Source organism: Camellia sinensis, chromosome 14 (genome assembly GCF_055761805.1).
Source record: "Camellia sinensis isolate YWXY chromosome 14, ASM5576180v1, whole genome shotgun sequence".
In the NCBI taxonomy this organism is placed as follows: domain Eukaryota; kingdom Viridiplantae; phylum Streptophyta; class Magnoliopsida; order Ericales; family Theaceae; genus Camellia; species Camellia sinensis.
The window spans coordinates 31100130-31113938 of NC_138974.1; the positions used below are offsets into that span (position 1 = coordinate 31100130).

The 13809-nt window shown below is 30.4% G+C and overlaps 1 protein-coding gene and 2 long non-coding RNA genes across 4 annotated transcripts; all 3 read left to right on the plus strand.

Moving 5' to 3' along the window:
- Positions 1 to 313: 313 nt before the first annotated feature.
- LOC145807538 (uncharacterized) lies at positions 314 to 2861 on the plus strand. Of its 2 annotated transcripts, XR_014350688.1 has the most exons (5): positions 314 to 563; positions 784 to 862; positions 1610 to 1647; positions 1766 to 2209; positions 2620 to 2861. It is a non-coding gene; the product is annotated as an uncharacterized LOC145807538 (long non-coding RNA). The 2 variants fall into 2 exon arrangements; XR_014350689.1 differs by having other exon boundaries at positions 2079 to 2861.
- Positions 2862 to 3170: 309 nt separating this feature from the next.
- Positions 3171 to 4532, plus strand: LOC145807407 (uncharacterized). Its single transcript, XR_014350461.1, has 4 exons — positions 3171 to 3205; positions 3279 to 3378; positions 3468 to 3551; positions 4019 to 4532. It is a non-coding gene; the product is annotated as an uncharacterized LOC145807407 (long non-coding RNA).
- A 127-nt stretch (positions 4533 to 4659) lies between these two features.
- Positions 4660 to 7383, plus strand: LOC114270178 (uncharacterized). The gene is made up of 2 exons (XM_082904725.1): positions 4660 to 4669; positions 6472 to 7383. The coding sequence occupies exons 1-2, from the start codon at positions 4660 to 4662 to the stop codon at positions 7173 to 7175; spliced, it is 714 nt and encodes a 237-aa protein (XP_082760851.1). The 3' UTR covers positions 7176 to 7383.
- The last annotated feature ends 6426 nt before the right edge of the window (positions 7384 to 13809 follow it).

The window sequence follows — 13809 nt, forward strand, 5'->3', positions numbered from 1 at the left end:
TATAAAATTTTAAAATATATTATTATATTTTTCAGTACATAAAATATTAGGATAAATATTTAAGATAATTTAATTTTTACCTTTTTTTAATTTATAATTTTATTACTTATATTTTTATTTAAAAATAATTTTAATATATTTGTTACTTTTATTTTAATTTTTTAGATTGTTGTTATTTTATTTTTACCGACTAAATATTAGTCGGCCATTCTAATTACAAAATTTAAAAATTTTGCTTCATATCGGAGGGAAATTTCGGAGGGAACTTTATTACTTCTTTATTTTCGCTCTCTTTCTCACTCTCTCACGCCTCTGCCCTCCTCCAGCTCTCTCTCTCTCGCCTTTGTCTCCGTCGGCGTCAGGTACGGGAGCATCACCGCCATCACGCCTCTGCCCTCCTCCAACTCTCTCTCTCTCTCTCTCTCTCTCTCTTTCTGATAGCAGCTCTGTTCTTGACAGTGGCGAGCTCGGATGCCCCTTTCATCGTCGCCCACAAAAAGGCCACTCTCACCAGGCTCAAGTCCGGTGTCGAATGTGTCTTCGCTATAACTATAGCTCAATTTGTGAGTGTTTTTCCCCAATTTTTAAGGTTTTAAATTTAGGGATTTTGCTCAATTTGTGCTGTTCAATTTTTTAAATTTCGAAAATGAGTAGCAGTGTTGTAAAATGCTTACGTCAATACTATGAAGAATATTCTGTTTTGGTTTCTCTCTTAGCTTGCTCCACACTTTGGTGTGAATGTTTATAAATGATGAGATTTTTTATTTTTTTGGGCGGATGCAGATCATTTCGTGTTTGTAGATATGTTTTTAACTGCTGGACATGTACTCGGTGTTGCCCACACATTCAGAAATTTGGCATGGTTAGTTGGTATTGCTTGATTTTTCCTTTTTAACCATAGTTTTAGGTTCGCTACCATGAGTTTTGTGCAAGTGTGCTGTCACTCTGTTCACATTGGGAAACAAAATACGTGCTTCATTGATTTATATATGCTGTCTAGGGTTGTTCATGGGTTGAGTTCACCATTGTTCTGCTACCCAAACTGACTATTTGGGTTACATACCTGGTCACTTGATTTCAGCGTTCTTGGTTTGTTGTGCCTATCTGTGATGATGGTGGTGGTTGTGGTGGATGTAGAGAAGCGAGTCTTAAGTAGAGATATGGCTTTGCCTTTGTGTTAAGGTTTTGATTTGGTGTGAGTGTACCATATATAATTGCAAAACACCTAAATTTGATGGCAGTTTTATGTTTTTAGAAGGCAAATGAAACAAAGAAAGCCCCTTATGATAATGAGAGACTCATATTTATTATCTGATTATTTATCTTGGACAATGGTATCCTTGTTTGGTTAGACAATAATAATAATCTATGCTCACCATGCTAGCCCTTAAAGTTTTTTGCCCACCAAGTGTTTGATTCTATGCTCAAGTGACAAATTTATCAAACCACTGCATAATTAGCCAAGCCCCATGGAACATGGTCATAAAAAATTGGGATATAATCTCACAGAGAATATTAAAATTGATTTTTTTTTGACATTATGTATTTAAACTAGTAATGTATTAATTTTACCACCTTTTTCATCACTTAAAAGAAGTCAGCTTTACAGGTTGGGAGAAACAGCAAAACTTTGCTGCCAAATCTGAGGTATGTATGTGTATATATGTATATATGTTTGTTTGATGAGATAAATTGTGGTTAGCTTCCCTTTCTGGACAGTAATAATGTGTTATGTGTTTTTATTTTATTTTCTTAACAATCCTAGGAGGGGAATAGGGGAAGGGGGCACTGCATCATTCAGTTGTCAGACTTGAACCCGAGCATCACATCTGATAGAGGAGTGTCTCATCCACCGGGCCCAACCCTTGGTGTCTTGTATTTTGTTCTTATTGTAGGGACAAAGAGGTGGTGGTGGTGGTGGTGGTGGGGTTGGGATTTGATCTTTTTAGCAAGTTTTTAATTGTCTAGTTGGTACCTATGTCAAATTATGGCACAATCACAGTACTGCTTTATGTTCTGGTAGATGAAAATGGACTTATAAATAACTAAAATTGGAACTGAAAATCTTCCTCTTCCAGATGCATCTGACTGAAAATTCACAGCCAGTTTGGGTTGATTTCATGCCAACAGTCGATCACAGCACAAAACAAGAAGCAGAACAAAATTCTACGTTCCAATTGAAATCTGGAGTTATTTCAGATGATTGGGAGTGAGTAAATTTTCTTCTTCTTCTTCTTTGTATTTTTTTAAAATTAATTAATTTTTTTTCTAGAGTGGGATCATATATTTGTGGAAGACATTAGTTGAATTACCTTATGACAGAAACTTTGTTCAGTTGAATCTCCACTAACAAGACATTGATTTTGCCGCGTCACCACCAGGAAACTTTATTTCTGCACAAAAAATGGATCACTGTTAGAACTAGTCGGGATAAGACTTGCATTAGTACAATAAAACGCCATTGCGGCTAATTTTAGCCCTTACATTCTGGTTCTGCAGATACAATACATTTAGTTTTTTTTCTTTTTTTTTTTCTTTTTTTGAAAGAAGAAACTTGGATATTCACTTGGATGTTTTGTTTTGCAAATCATGGTCGACCTCCCGGTGCAAATGTTGCAGCAATAGCTGATGCTGCTACTGTTAGACCAGAAGTAATTTTCACCCTAAGGTGTGACCTCTCTCCCTTTTCTAATTTCCAGTACCTCCTAGTTTTATTTATTTATTAGTGTTTAGTCACCCACTCATGGTAAAGCAACATCTCTACACATGGGATAAGACTGTACATTTGATTCTTCCCAAATCCTGCAATGATGGGAAGCTTATGCACTAAAACTGTGATTTTTTAGTGTTTAATCACTCACTGAAGGACATAAATAAATGAGTAAATTACACTTTTAGCCCTTGCAGTTCGACTCAAATTTTACTTTAGTATTATTTCAAATTTGAACAATTTGATCTCTACACTTTGAGTCTAGTTTTAATTTGGTCTTTCCGTTCAAGTCGGAAGTTATTGAGACACGTGTCTATCTCCTGATGGGTACATGCAGAAACAATTAATGAAATTTGGACCATATGACCTAAATTGAAATTGAACTTAAAGTGCAGGGACAAAGTGAAACAATAGGGACCAAGTGAAATTTGAATCGAATTATATAGGTGAAAAGCGTAATTTACACTATCCCAGATAATTTTGCAATTCTTAGAGGTAAATTAAATTGGTTGAATGAAGCAATTATATAGATGTTTCCATTCCTTATCACTACTTTCATAATGTGCAGAATTTCTTCCTCGTGGAGAGCATTTTCATAATTTATTTGAGCAGTGGGATAGCAAAATTGTTATTTAAAAAAAAAGAAGAAGAGAAATATACAATTGGAGGTGTGCAATTACAACATGAAGCATTTACTTTATTTTTAATCTATTAACCTTAGGATGCTACATTGTTATTTTTATGAATTATTATGCAGGTTGTAAGAGGTGGTAGGAGAGAAAATATTTCAATATATGACATTGTTGTTGGTGATGTTATACCTCTTAAGATTGGTGTTCAGGTGAGTGTAGCCTATTTAAGTGGGTTTGATTTGTCGGACATACAAATTTGTTTTTATGAAATTGCTGATGTATGCAATATTGGACCTCTGTTATTGGAATTGCTGATGTATGCAATATTGAGTGTAGCCTATTTAAGTGTAGCCTATTTAAGTGGGTAAAGTACCTACGCATGTAATTTTCCTGATGTATGCAATATTGGACCTCTGCTATTATTTATTTTGTCTTATTAATTTCCAGTTGGTCTTGTCTTATTGTTGAATGAACATCCTATTCATGCATTTGCAGAATCTGGAAATTAACTCTCTATTTCCCTCTCTTGCTCTCTCTATATATACTTTTATTTCAAAAGAACGTATTTTATACCCTAATTTTCGGTCTTGGAATAATTTCCTATGCTTTTTCATAATATAATCAATTTTGGTTATGCTTTCATCATGAATATAATAAACTCTTTTGCTGTCTGAAGGTAACTGGTGTTGGAATCAACACAGAATGGGGATTGTTGATGGCAAGTATCTCGGAAGTATTTGAGCATTTAGTTTTTCAAAACTGTAGTGTTCTTGCAGAGAATTGGAGTCTTTAATGGCAATGCATCTACACTTTGTGGTTTGTCCAAGAATGAGGATGAATCATCACTTCACGTGCTACAGCATTGTCCCTTTGTTTGGAGGGTGTGTCTGCCATTTTGAGTTGGTGGGATTCACAATGGGCTATCCGTAGTGTGTGTGTTGGGTGGGGAGAGCTATCCTAGCAATAACTCTTTGGTCCTTGTGGAACCTCAGAAACGAATGTATATTTAAGAATGCAGCACCAGAATTGTATATTTTACACTCTAATTTTATTTACTAATTTTAGGATTGATTATCAGGTTGATATTTTGTATTACATGTCAAATGGAGGGAATATATTTTGTATTACATATTTTGTATTACTAAATTATTGAGGTTGGAATAGACTTGGGTCGTATGGAATTTGTATTACATATGTGGAATGGAATGGAATTGGATGTCGAATGGAATTTTTGGCATGCACATTGTCGATGGTTGATAATATATATTTAGTATTGATGGATTTTATTGTTTATACATTGTATAGGTTGTACTAATAATGGATACAGGTGGTTCAGAAATTTAAAAAAAAAAAAAAAAAAAAAAATTCTAATATAGCATTTGGCTACTAACTATTTTGGTAGCCAAAAATTATTTTCAAATGTTTTGGCCACTAATAATGTAGTAGCAAAATGAATAAAAGTTGGCAACCTTTGGTGACTAAATGCCATGGTCGGCAAATAGTTCAATTAGCGACTAAAACTTTAGTCTCTAAATAGTTCAAATTAGTTTTGTTATAACTTTCGGTGACTAATATTTTGGTCGCCAAAAATATCACTTTTGCCGACTAACCCAACTTTAGTAGCCAAACGTTGACGTTTGGCGACCAATGATTTAGTAGCTAAAAATTACCTTTTCAGCGACTATTTTTTTAGTCGCCAAAGGGTAACATTTGCCGACTACACAAATTAGTAGCCAAATGTTGCATTTTCAGCGACCAAACTCGTGTTTAGTCGCTAAAACATTCGCCGACAGGGTTTAGGCGACTAAGTTGGCGACAAAAAAATTTAGTCGCTAATTGGTTTTGGCGACTAAAAAAGTGACCTTTGGCGACTAAGATTTTGGTCGGCGAAAGTCTAATTTCTTGTAGTGACTGTATAATTCCAAAAACTAATATTAAAAATATATCAGTTACCAAATAAAATTTTCCTTATTCAAGATACGGAGTATTTTTTAAAAAAATAAAAAATATCTGTCATGTGAGCTTTCCATGTAGGTGAGATATTTTTTCCATTTTTCTGGAAATACCAAAATGGTAAGTTGAATTTCTCTTGATTCTAAACCTATCCCTAAATACAGTGATCAAACTTCTCCATAAATACTAGGTGCCTCTCTCTCTTTATTGAACTCACACAAGAAACTTCAATACAACGATCCTCTCTTTAAAAAAAAATTATTTTTGATCACTTTTTCTTTGCCATACACACCTTAAAGGAGTTTGAATGTTAACAAGACTAATAATCCCTAGTTAGTTTCTGGCTTATCGAGTCAATCTTCGATGAACCCTCCTGCTCTCTATCCGGTATTTATACGTATTAATTACTGTACTATATTATTCATTACATACTTATTGGGTTAAGTCTTGTTGGTGTTGTTTTACTTTGGGCTGTGTTATTGCAGACTTGTGTTTTGAAAGTGAATCTCGGTTGTTGCAAGGCATGCATGTGTGGTGAACTTGAACAAACTGTTGTGGAAAATTGATGGTACACTTCTCATTATAATACATATTAATTTACTAGTTTTGGTCAAGTAATTTTCATATCATGTTTTAAATGATCAAAGATCTTCTATCCTCAAATTTTTGTATCTATGTCTTTAAACACTCACAACTATTAAATCTTGAAATATAATTTAAAGAATATAAGTATTTTGGAATAGAAGACTTGCATGTTGTTTTAAATATTTATGTGTGTATTGGTTTTTTAAGCCTTTTCCTAAGACATCCCATGTGGGAATGAAAATTCAGCACTGATCCAGTGCTCTTATCTTGGAGTACTAATGCTAGCTCTAATAAATTGACAGTGCAAGAAAAATAAAATAAAATAAAAGCTAAACTAACACATCAAAAGGAGACTCACAACAATGTCACATCTTTAGTGCAGCTTTTAGAATTGTTAATTTTGTAGTCCCAAACATTATTCATGAAAATTATCAGTTGGTTTGGATGTTATAAATTAATGGTAGAAATTTCAAAAATATCTTTCTTAAACTTATTCATAACGTCATTCAATTTCTTAATATGTATCGCTCAATAATCTCAATATCCATATTGCTACCTATTAACTAGTTTTATTTTTTTCATCATTATTAGGAGTGCATGCAGTGGATGTAGATGCAGAAAAGGGGCTGGTAACAGTATCAGGGAAAGTAGACCCAGCCACACTCATCAAACACATTGCAAAGAAGAAAAAGAAAGCTGAGCTCTTATCCTATGAAGAACCCATCAAAAACAAAGACTCCAACTCCAAGAAAAACACTCCAACTCTCAAACAACACAAAACAAATGATCACCAAAAAAGCAAGACCAAGAACAAAAGCAAGGACAAGGATTGTTTCTGTGTCGACGAATCCGATGATCATGAATTCGAAGATTATGTGTCACCAAAAGAATATGAAGATGTCGAATGCAGAGACCGCCATTGTAGACTCCACCACAAGAAACCCATCATTCATCATGTTCCTCCTATGATTAAGCTTCAACCTCCTCTTCACCGTCCTCCTCCTCCTCCGCCACACTTTTCGCGGCCGCCGGACCCACATTGGCAGCGCCACCACTATGGAGAGGACTTGATGGAGGGTCGGTGGCGGCGCGTGCAAAACGTGGAGCCGGTTTTGTATGACAGGCCAATACAACTACCTCAATACGACCTGCGTCGTGGTTGTCCGAGGCCGTCTCCGCCACCGGCGGCGGTGGCGCCACAGTATGGTTATTATGGGAGTAGGCATATACCGGCGACGAATGATTGCACTCAGTTCCTTAGTGATGAGAATGCTATGGGTTGCAGTATCATGTGAGCTCAGCTAATATCATGATATTAAAATATATATATATAGTTGGTGTTTAGAAAGATTACTATTTTAATAGTTTATTTTAATTTTTAATTATTTTAATAAGTTAAAAATTTGTATTTGAGAAGATGATTGAATTTTTTTTATATTTTGATGTGGTATTTTTGAAAAAAAAATATTATAAATTTAATATAACATTTTATTTTATTAATTATTTTATTTTATAAATTTTAACTCAAAGTGAAAAATAACCCTTACCAAACAAGACATATTAGTACTTGTTTAAGAATTTATTTTTTTAATAATTTTTTTGCCTTCTTATGATAAGACAGTGAAACTATGGACAAAATTCTTTGACAGTTTATAATAATTTTTTAATATTTTGATTATAATTTTTAGTTTCCAAATCAATCGACAATATTTATTTAAGATGCAGCTTTACAACAATAATTTTAAAGGAAAAATTATTAAAAAAATCTTAAGGTTTGAGAGTTTTGTAACAAAGTAAATCATAAAATTTTAATTTTATCTATTTAAATTATAATATTTTGATTTGTTTCTAATTGAAACTATTTGTCTTTTTTTTAAATAAAATTTATAAAAAAATATATTTTAATTATTAAACTTAATGAAAAATAATATTTTAGATTTTTTTGTACCCCTGAATTGAGTATAATAATTAAAATATTTATTTTTCATCAATTTTACTTTAATAAAAATAGACAAATAGTATATGTTAGAAATAAATCAAAAAATTATAGTTTAAATTGATGAAATTAAAATTTAATTTTTTTATTATAATGTTCAGTTTTTTTTAATTACCCTTCCTTGAGTGTAGCCATTGCTGTAAAATTCATCATAATTTTCTGATTAATTTTCTTTATTCTTCAGACTTTTCCATTATCTTCATCTTCTTCTTTTTTTTTTTTCTTTTCTTTTTTTTTAATGTTGGCTTTCCTTTCCTTTTGCAACATTTATCGTTGGCATTTTTTTTCAGCCAAAAAATAAAATAAAATAAAATAAAGTTTACCTATAAATCTCATTTTGAGAAATGATAATTCATTTAGTCTCAATAATTTTTTTATGGACCAATTAGTCTCATTGATTTTAGAAAGTTAGATTTAATATATTATTTAAAAATTAAATTTACAGTTATACTCTTGTTATGTTTCCTTCTCCTTTGTTTCTTTTGTGCTAGAAATATAATGTACACAATTTATAAGAATCAAATTTGAGATGAATTTTCATATAAGAATCTTTTTTATTTGGAAAATATTTCAAAAGGAGTACAAAAATGACTTGAAAAATGGGATCCTTCAAATATTCCAAAAGAATGTGGGATTCTTCAAACATTCTAAAACAATGTGAGATTTTTCAAAAGGAGTATAAAAATTCTTTAGTAAATTTTGGACAAATGTATAATTTCAAACTGTAACAATCCCATATAATATCCAAATGTAACACTCCAATGTAACATTTCAATATAATAAACAAAAAATTCATTGTTGTATTTTCCCAAATGTAACACTTCAAAAAAAAGATATGAGATTCTTCAAATCATTCCAAAAGATTTGGGATTTTTCAAACCATTACAAAAGGAGTACAAAAATTTCTTAGTAAGTTTTGAGGAAATATATAATTTCAAATTGTGAATGTTATGTTTAGAAAAATTACATTAAGAAATTTATTAGTATTTTTGTGTGTGTTACATTGGAGTATTACGTTTGGAATTACATTGATTAGAGTGTTACGTTTGGAAAAAAATACACTAAGATGTTTTTTTGTGTGTTATATTAATTGAAGTGTTACGTGTGAAAATCTATCTTTTAATTATTCTTTAAAAAAAATTAATTAATTAATTTATTTATTTATTAATTTTGTCTACAGTCTATCTAAAATGTATATTAGTGTAAAAATTAGTTTTAAATTAACCCAATTCTATCACTAATAAAGGCCTTATTAAGAATAAAAATGTTATGGATGTTCAATAATTAGTGTTATAAAAAAAATAAAAAAAGAGAGAGAAAAAATTGCGTGGCTGTTTGCATGGTGATATGGGAACCATAAACCATTAGCTTCTTAGGATTTAGGGAAAGCCATAGAATTTGGAGAAAGTGAGCAAAGAAATTAGAGAAAGCCTAATTCTTAGAACTTGGAGAAAGGGAATGGTTTTATTAATGAAAAGAATGTGTGAGAGAGAGGGAGAGAGAGAGAGAGCTAGCCATGGAGAGAGTCTATATAATGCACCTAGTAGCATGCACAGAAAGTTCACATTTTCTGGGCAAAGCATAAACCATATACATCCAAATAGAGGGAATTCTTGTGGAAGAAGAGGAGGAGGTTGAGGTTGCATATTTTTCCTACCATTTCATTATTCCATTTCAACCCTACAACTAAGTAAGAAAACCCTCTCAATCCTCTCATTTTTTTTTTACATAATTGAAATTTTCAGATTGTATACATACGATACATTGTCTAAATTGTGTTGAAGATAATCTATCTTGAATCTGCCAGCATGTTACCCGAATTTTTAGATAATTTTATAATCAAAATTTCGAGATGATTTCTTCTACAAAGTTGTTGATAATGATGTCTAGTTTATCCAGAAATTTTGGAAACAATTTTCGAGCTTTCTACGAATTTATACAAATTTTTAACTAAATCTGAAACTGTGTTGAGAATAATCTGTCTTGAATCTGCTAGCATGTTACCCGAATTTTTAGATAATTTTATACTCAAAATTTCGAGATGATTTCTTCTACAAAGTTGTTGATAATGATGCATAGTTTATCCAGAAAATTTTGTTAACAATTTTTGAGCTTTCTACGAATTTATACAAAATTTTAACTAAAGCTGAAACTGTGATGAAAATAGTCTATTTTGAATCTTCCAGAATGTCACTCGAATTTTTAGACAATTTTATACTCAAAATTTCGAGAAGATTTCTTCTGCAAAATTGTTGATAATGATGTCTAGTTCGTCCAGGAATTTTGGTAACAATTTTTGAGCTTTCTACGAATTTATACAAAATTTTAACTAAATCTGAAACTGTGATGAAAATAGTCTATTTTGAATCTGCCAGAATGTCACTCAAATTTTTAGACAATTTTATACTCAAAATTTCGAGAAGATTTCTTCTACAAAGTTGTTGATAATGATGTCTAGTTCGCCCAGGAATTTTGGTAACAATTTTTGAGCTTTCTACGAATTTATACAAATTTCTAACTAAATCTGAAACTGTGAGACAGATTTTACCATGTTTTTAAAAAATTATTTAAAATTCTATACTAAGCCAAATCTGGTAATTTCTAACTAAAATATGAAATTTGAGAAGTCTAGTTTCATGATAAATTTTTAGATTATAGGTTTGATCTATAAATTTAAGCATGGAATTAATGTAAGGAATTGTGACAAGTCTGTGTCATAAACACCCTTGGAATTTGTTTAGAATTATTTATAAGTTATTTTTGGAAAATACTTTCTGAAAAATAACCATAACATGTTTATTGAGTATCCTGTAGATTGATATGAATTTTAGAGTTGTATAAGTAATGTATTTATAATTTTATTTGCAAGATATATACTCTGAAAATTTTTCTGGACAGGATAAAATCACCTCTTTAATATTATGCTAGTCTAATTTTGTAAATCAAAAATTTGTGCATGTGTGTATTTATGGTGTAATTCTTGTATCTAAGTTATTATTTCATACCATGGTTTAAATAAATTGTTTATTTAAATTCTGTACTTTTATTTAGTATTGTGTGACACATGCAATATTTTATGATTGGGAATTTTAATAAGTTGGTATAACATTACTTGTGATTAAAAATTTGGAATTATTTGTGATTAATATCAAAATTAACTGAAATGATTAACGGCATATACAAAGTTAACAATTGACGGTTAATACCAGTTGTTCGGGATGAGTCTTAGTTTAAAGACTTTACGGAATTAAAGGTTGACGGTTAACACCGGTTGTTCAGGGTGAGCCCTGGTTTTGAGAATTCTCACGTAAATTGTGTTGCGAAACTCTAAGATGGCACGGGACTTATTTGACCCCTTTTCGGTATTCAGTTTTGGAATAAGGGTGGATGTGCAGGTGGCACACAGGAAGGTTACTTACCCCTGGCAGACCGTTTCCTTGGGGCAGACCACGGATGCCACTACTTGGGTATATAACTCCGGACGTGGGCATCCCTGGTAGTTACGGTCGGTAACACTTAAATATTTGACTAAGGGATGGTTTCAAATTAACCGTTGTCATGCTTAGTGGTTGGTAAGTTAAATCTCTTTGGTGAGATTTCGAGTGTCATCTAATTTATTAAAATTACTGAAATTATTCTAATGGTTGTAATTTCTGTGTATAATTATATTGTTATCTCATGTTTAGAATATTATTATTTTTCTCTTAAAAAGAATGGTAGGTTGGTTACATTTTCTTACTGTGTTGCAAAACTCATGGCATATATTTTGTTGCCCTGGCGTTTTATGCCAAATTATGTCGAAGAAGGGACTAAGGCTGAAATTGGAGCTGCTGCCAATATCGAACCTTGGCTGACTTAGAGTCAAGATTTTATCAAAATAAAATCCTGTTATCCCTTGTATTAGGATTTAACTATGTTGTGACGTTGTGTGTGAACTTGTAGTTTTATTTTGTTGTTGGACTTTGACTATGTAAGAACTTAAAAGTTCCTAATTAGTAGTTAAAATTTTATCTAGCAAGTTATCGTTATTTAAATCTTATGACGTTTCAAAAAAAAAAAATTTGGGGTGTCACATTACGTTTGAAAAAAAAATACACTAAAGAGTTTTTTTTTAAAGAGTGTTACGTTTAGAAAAAAGTACACTGATGAGTTTTTTCGGAGTGTTACGTTATTACATGTGGGAAAAATGCACCAAAGAATTTTTTAGTATTCTACATTAGATGTTATGTTAGTATTACATTAGAGTATTACGTTATTAGAGTGTTATACTTTTTTTGTAATGTGAGATTTATTCTAAGAGGGAAAATCCAAAACCTCTGTAATATGAATTGTTCAAATATATAATTTTACATTTAGAGAAATCCACTTTTATCCTTAGAAAATTAAACCCAAACATGTAAATGACTAAATTTTTATGTAATTTTCACTTTAATGAAACCTTTAAATGCATTAAAAAAAATGAAAACTAAATAATTTATAAAATTATATTTTAAAATTTATTAATACTTCATTCAAAAAAAAAAAATGAAGGATTGACTTCCAACTTGAAAGTTTATTTAACTTTTAGATTTTGAATTCGCCCACCAAAGTAGAATGGGATTGTTTAATTTCACCTGTCAATGACTTCTCTACATTTTTCTTTTAATTCAACTTTGAAATTTGAACCGTATGATTTACTTTAGAGCATTTTTACTGGTTATTTCTGTGTCATTTTCAAAATTTTGACAATGTTTGTCAATTTTTATGCTCTTTAACGATTTGTCATTTTTTTATTTCAAAGTATAACATTGCTAGACATTATGATAGATTTGACTTGAGATTTGACAATTATTCTATTTGATTACGATATTCACAAATTATTTTTAAATATATTTTATTTGTATTTATTAATTTTTTAATTTTTAAATACATCAAAATTAAATATATTTAAAATATAAGAAAATTAACTAAAATATGAAAATAAATTCACTAAAAATAAACGAAAATTCAAACAAAAATGCATACAGATTTTTGTTTGAATTTTCATTTGTCATTAGTGATTTTTTAAATATTTTTAGTCAATTTATTTTTATTTTTAAATGCTTCTTGATACATTTAAAAACTACAAAAAAAATTATTGAAAATATATTATAAAAAAAAACAAGAACTCATTTAAAAATAATTTTTAAAAAATCAACGCAAACAGATATTTTCTTAGCTTTACTTAGAGGAATTTGGAGTGATATCCATTCATTTATACCGAGTGTGAACAACAAATATTACATAATTAGTTGAAAATTTAGGATCCGTTTGGGAAGTTGGTTTGTGGCTAAAATAATCATAAAATAAACTATTTTAATCACAACAAATAAAATATCACATCCAATCCATAATCATTACACTCTTCTCTAAAAAAAAAGGTTAAAAAATCTTTCCCAAATCAAGCTTTTTAACCCAAATTAAAATAGTCAAAAAAATCAAAAAGCTAACCCACTACCCAAACAAACCATAATATTTATTAAAGGCTCGAGCACATGTGAACAAATTAAATATTCACATTAAAAACTATAAAATTACTATTTGGAAGGAGTAATATTTACCTGTTATTTTGACAACACTGACACTCAATTTGGACGAAGAGATTTGATGAGGAAAAAAAAAAATTGGTGAGACTTGAAAAACATTTCATTTGTTTAGATGGTTAAATAAGTAAAAAATGATGAAAAATGATGAGAGAAAGTGAGAAAATGATTCTCACCAAACTTATATTTTGTTTCTCACCAAAGGTAGTGAGATTTGGAAAGAAATAAATTGGGTTTAATGAAAGTTATCTAAAGTATCAAAATTATTTTATAAAAAAACATAACTTATTAATATGGAGTTTATTTTAGTAAAATAAAATACTACTTTTTTTTCTTTTTCTTTTTTTTTTGCCTTCTCTTATTTCACTTTAT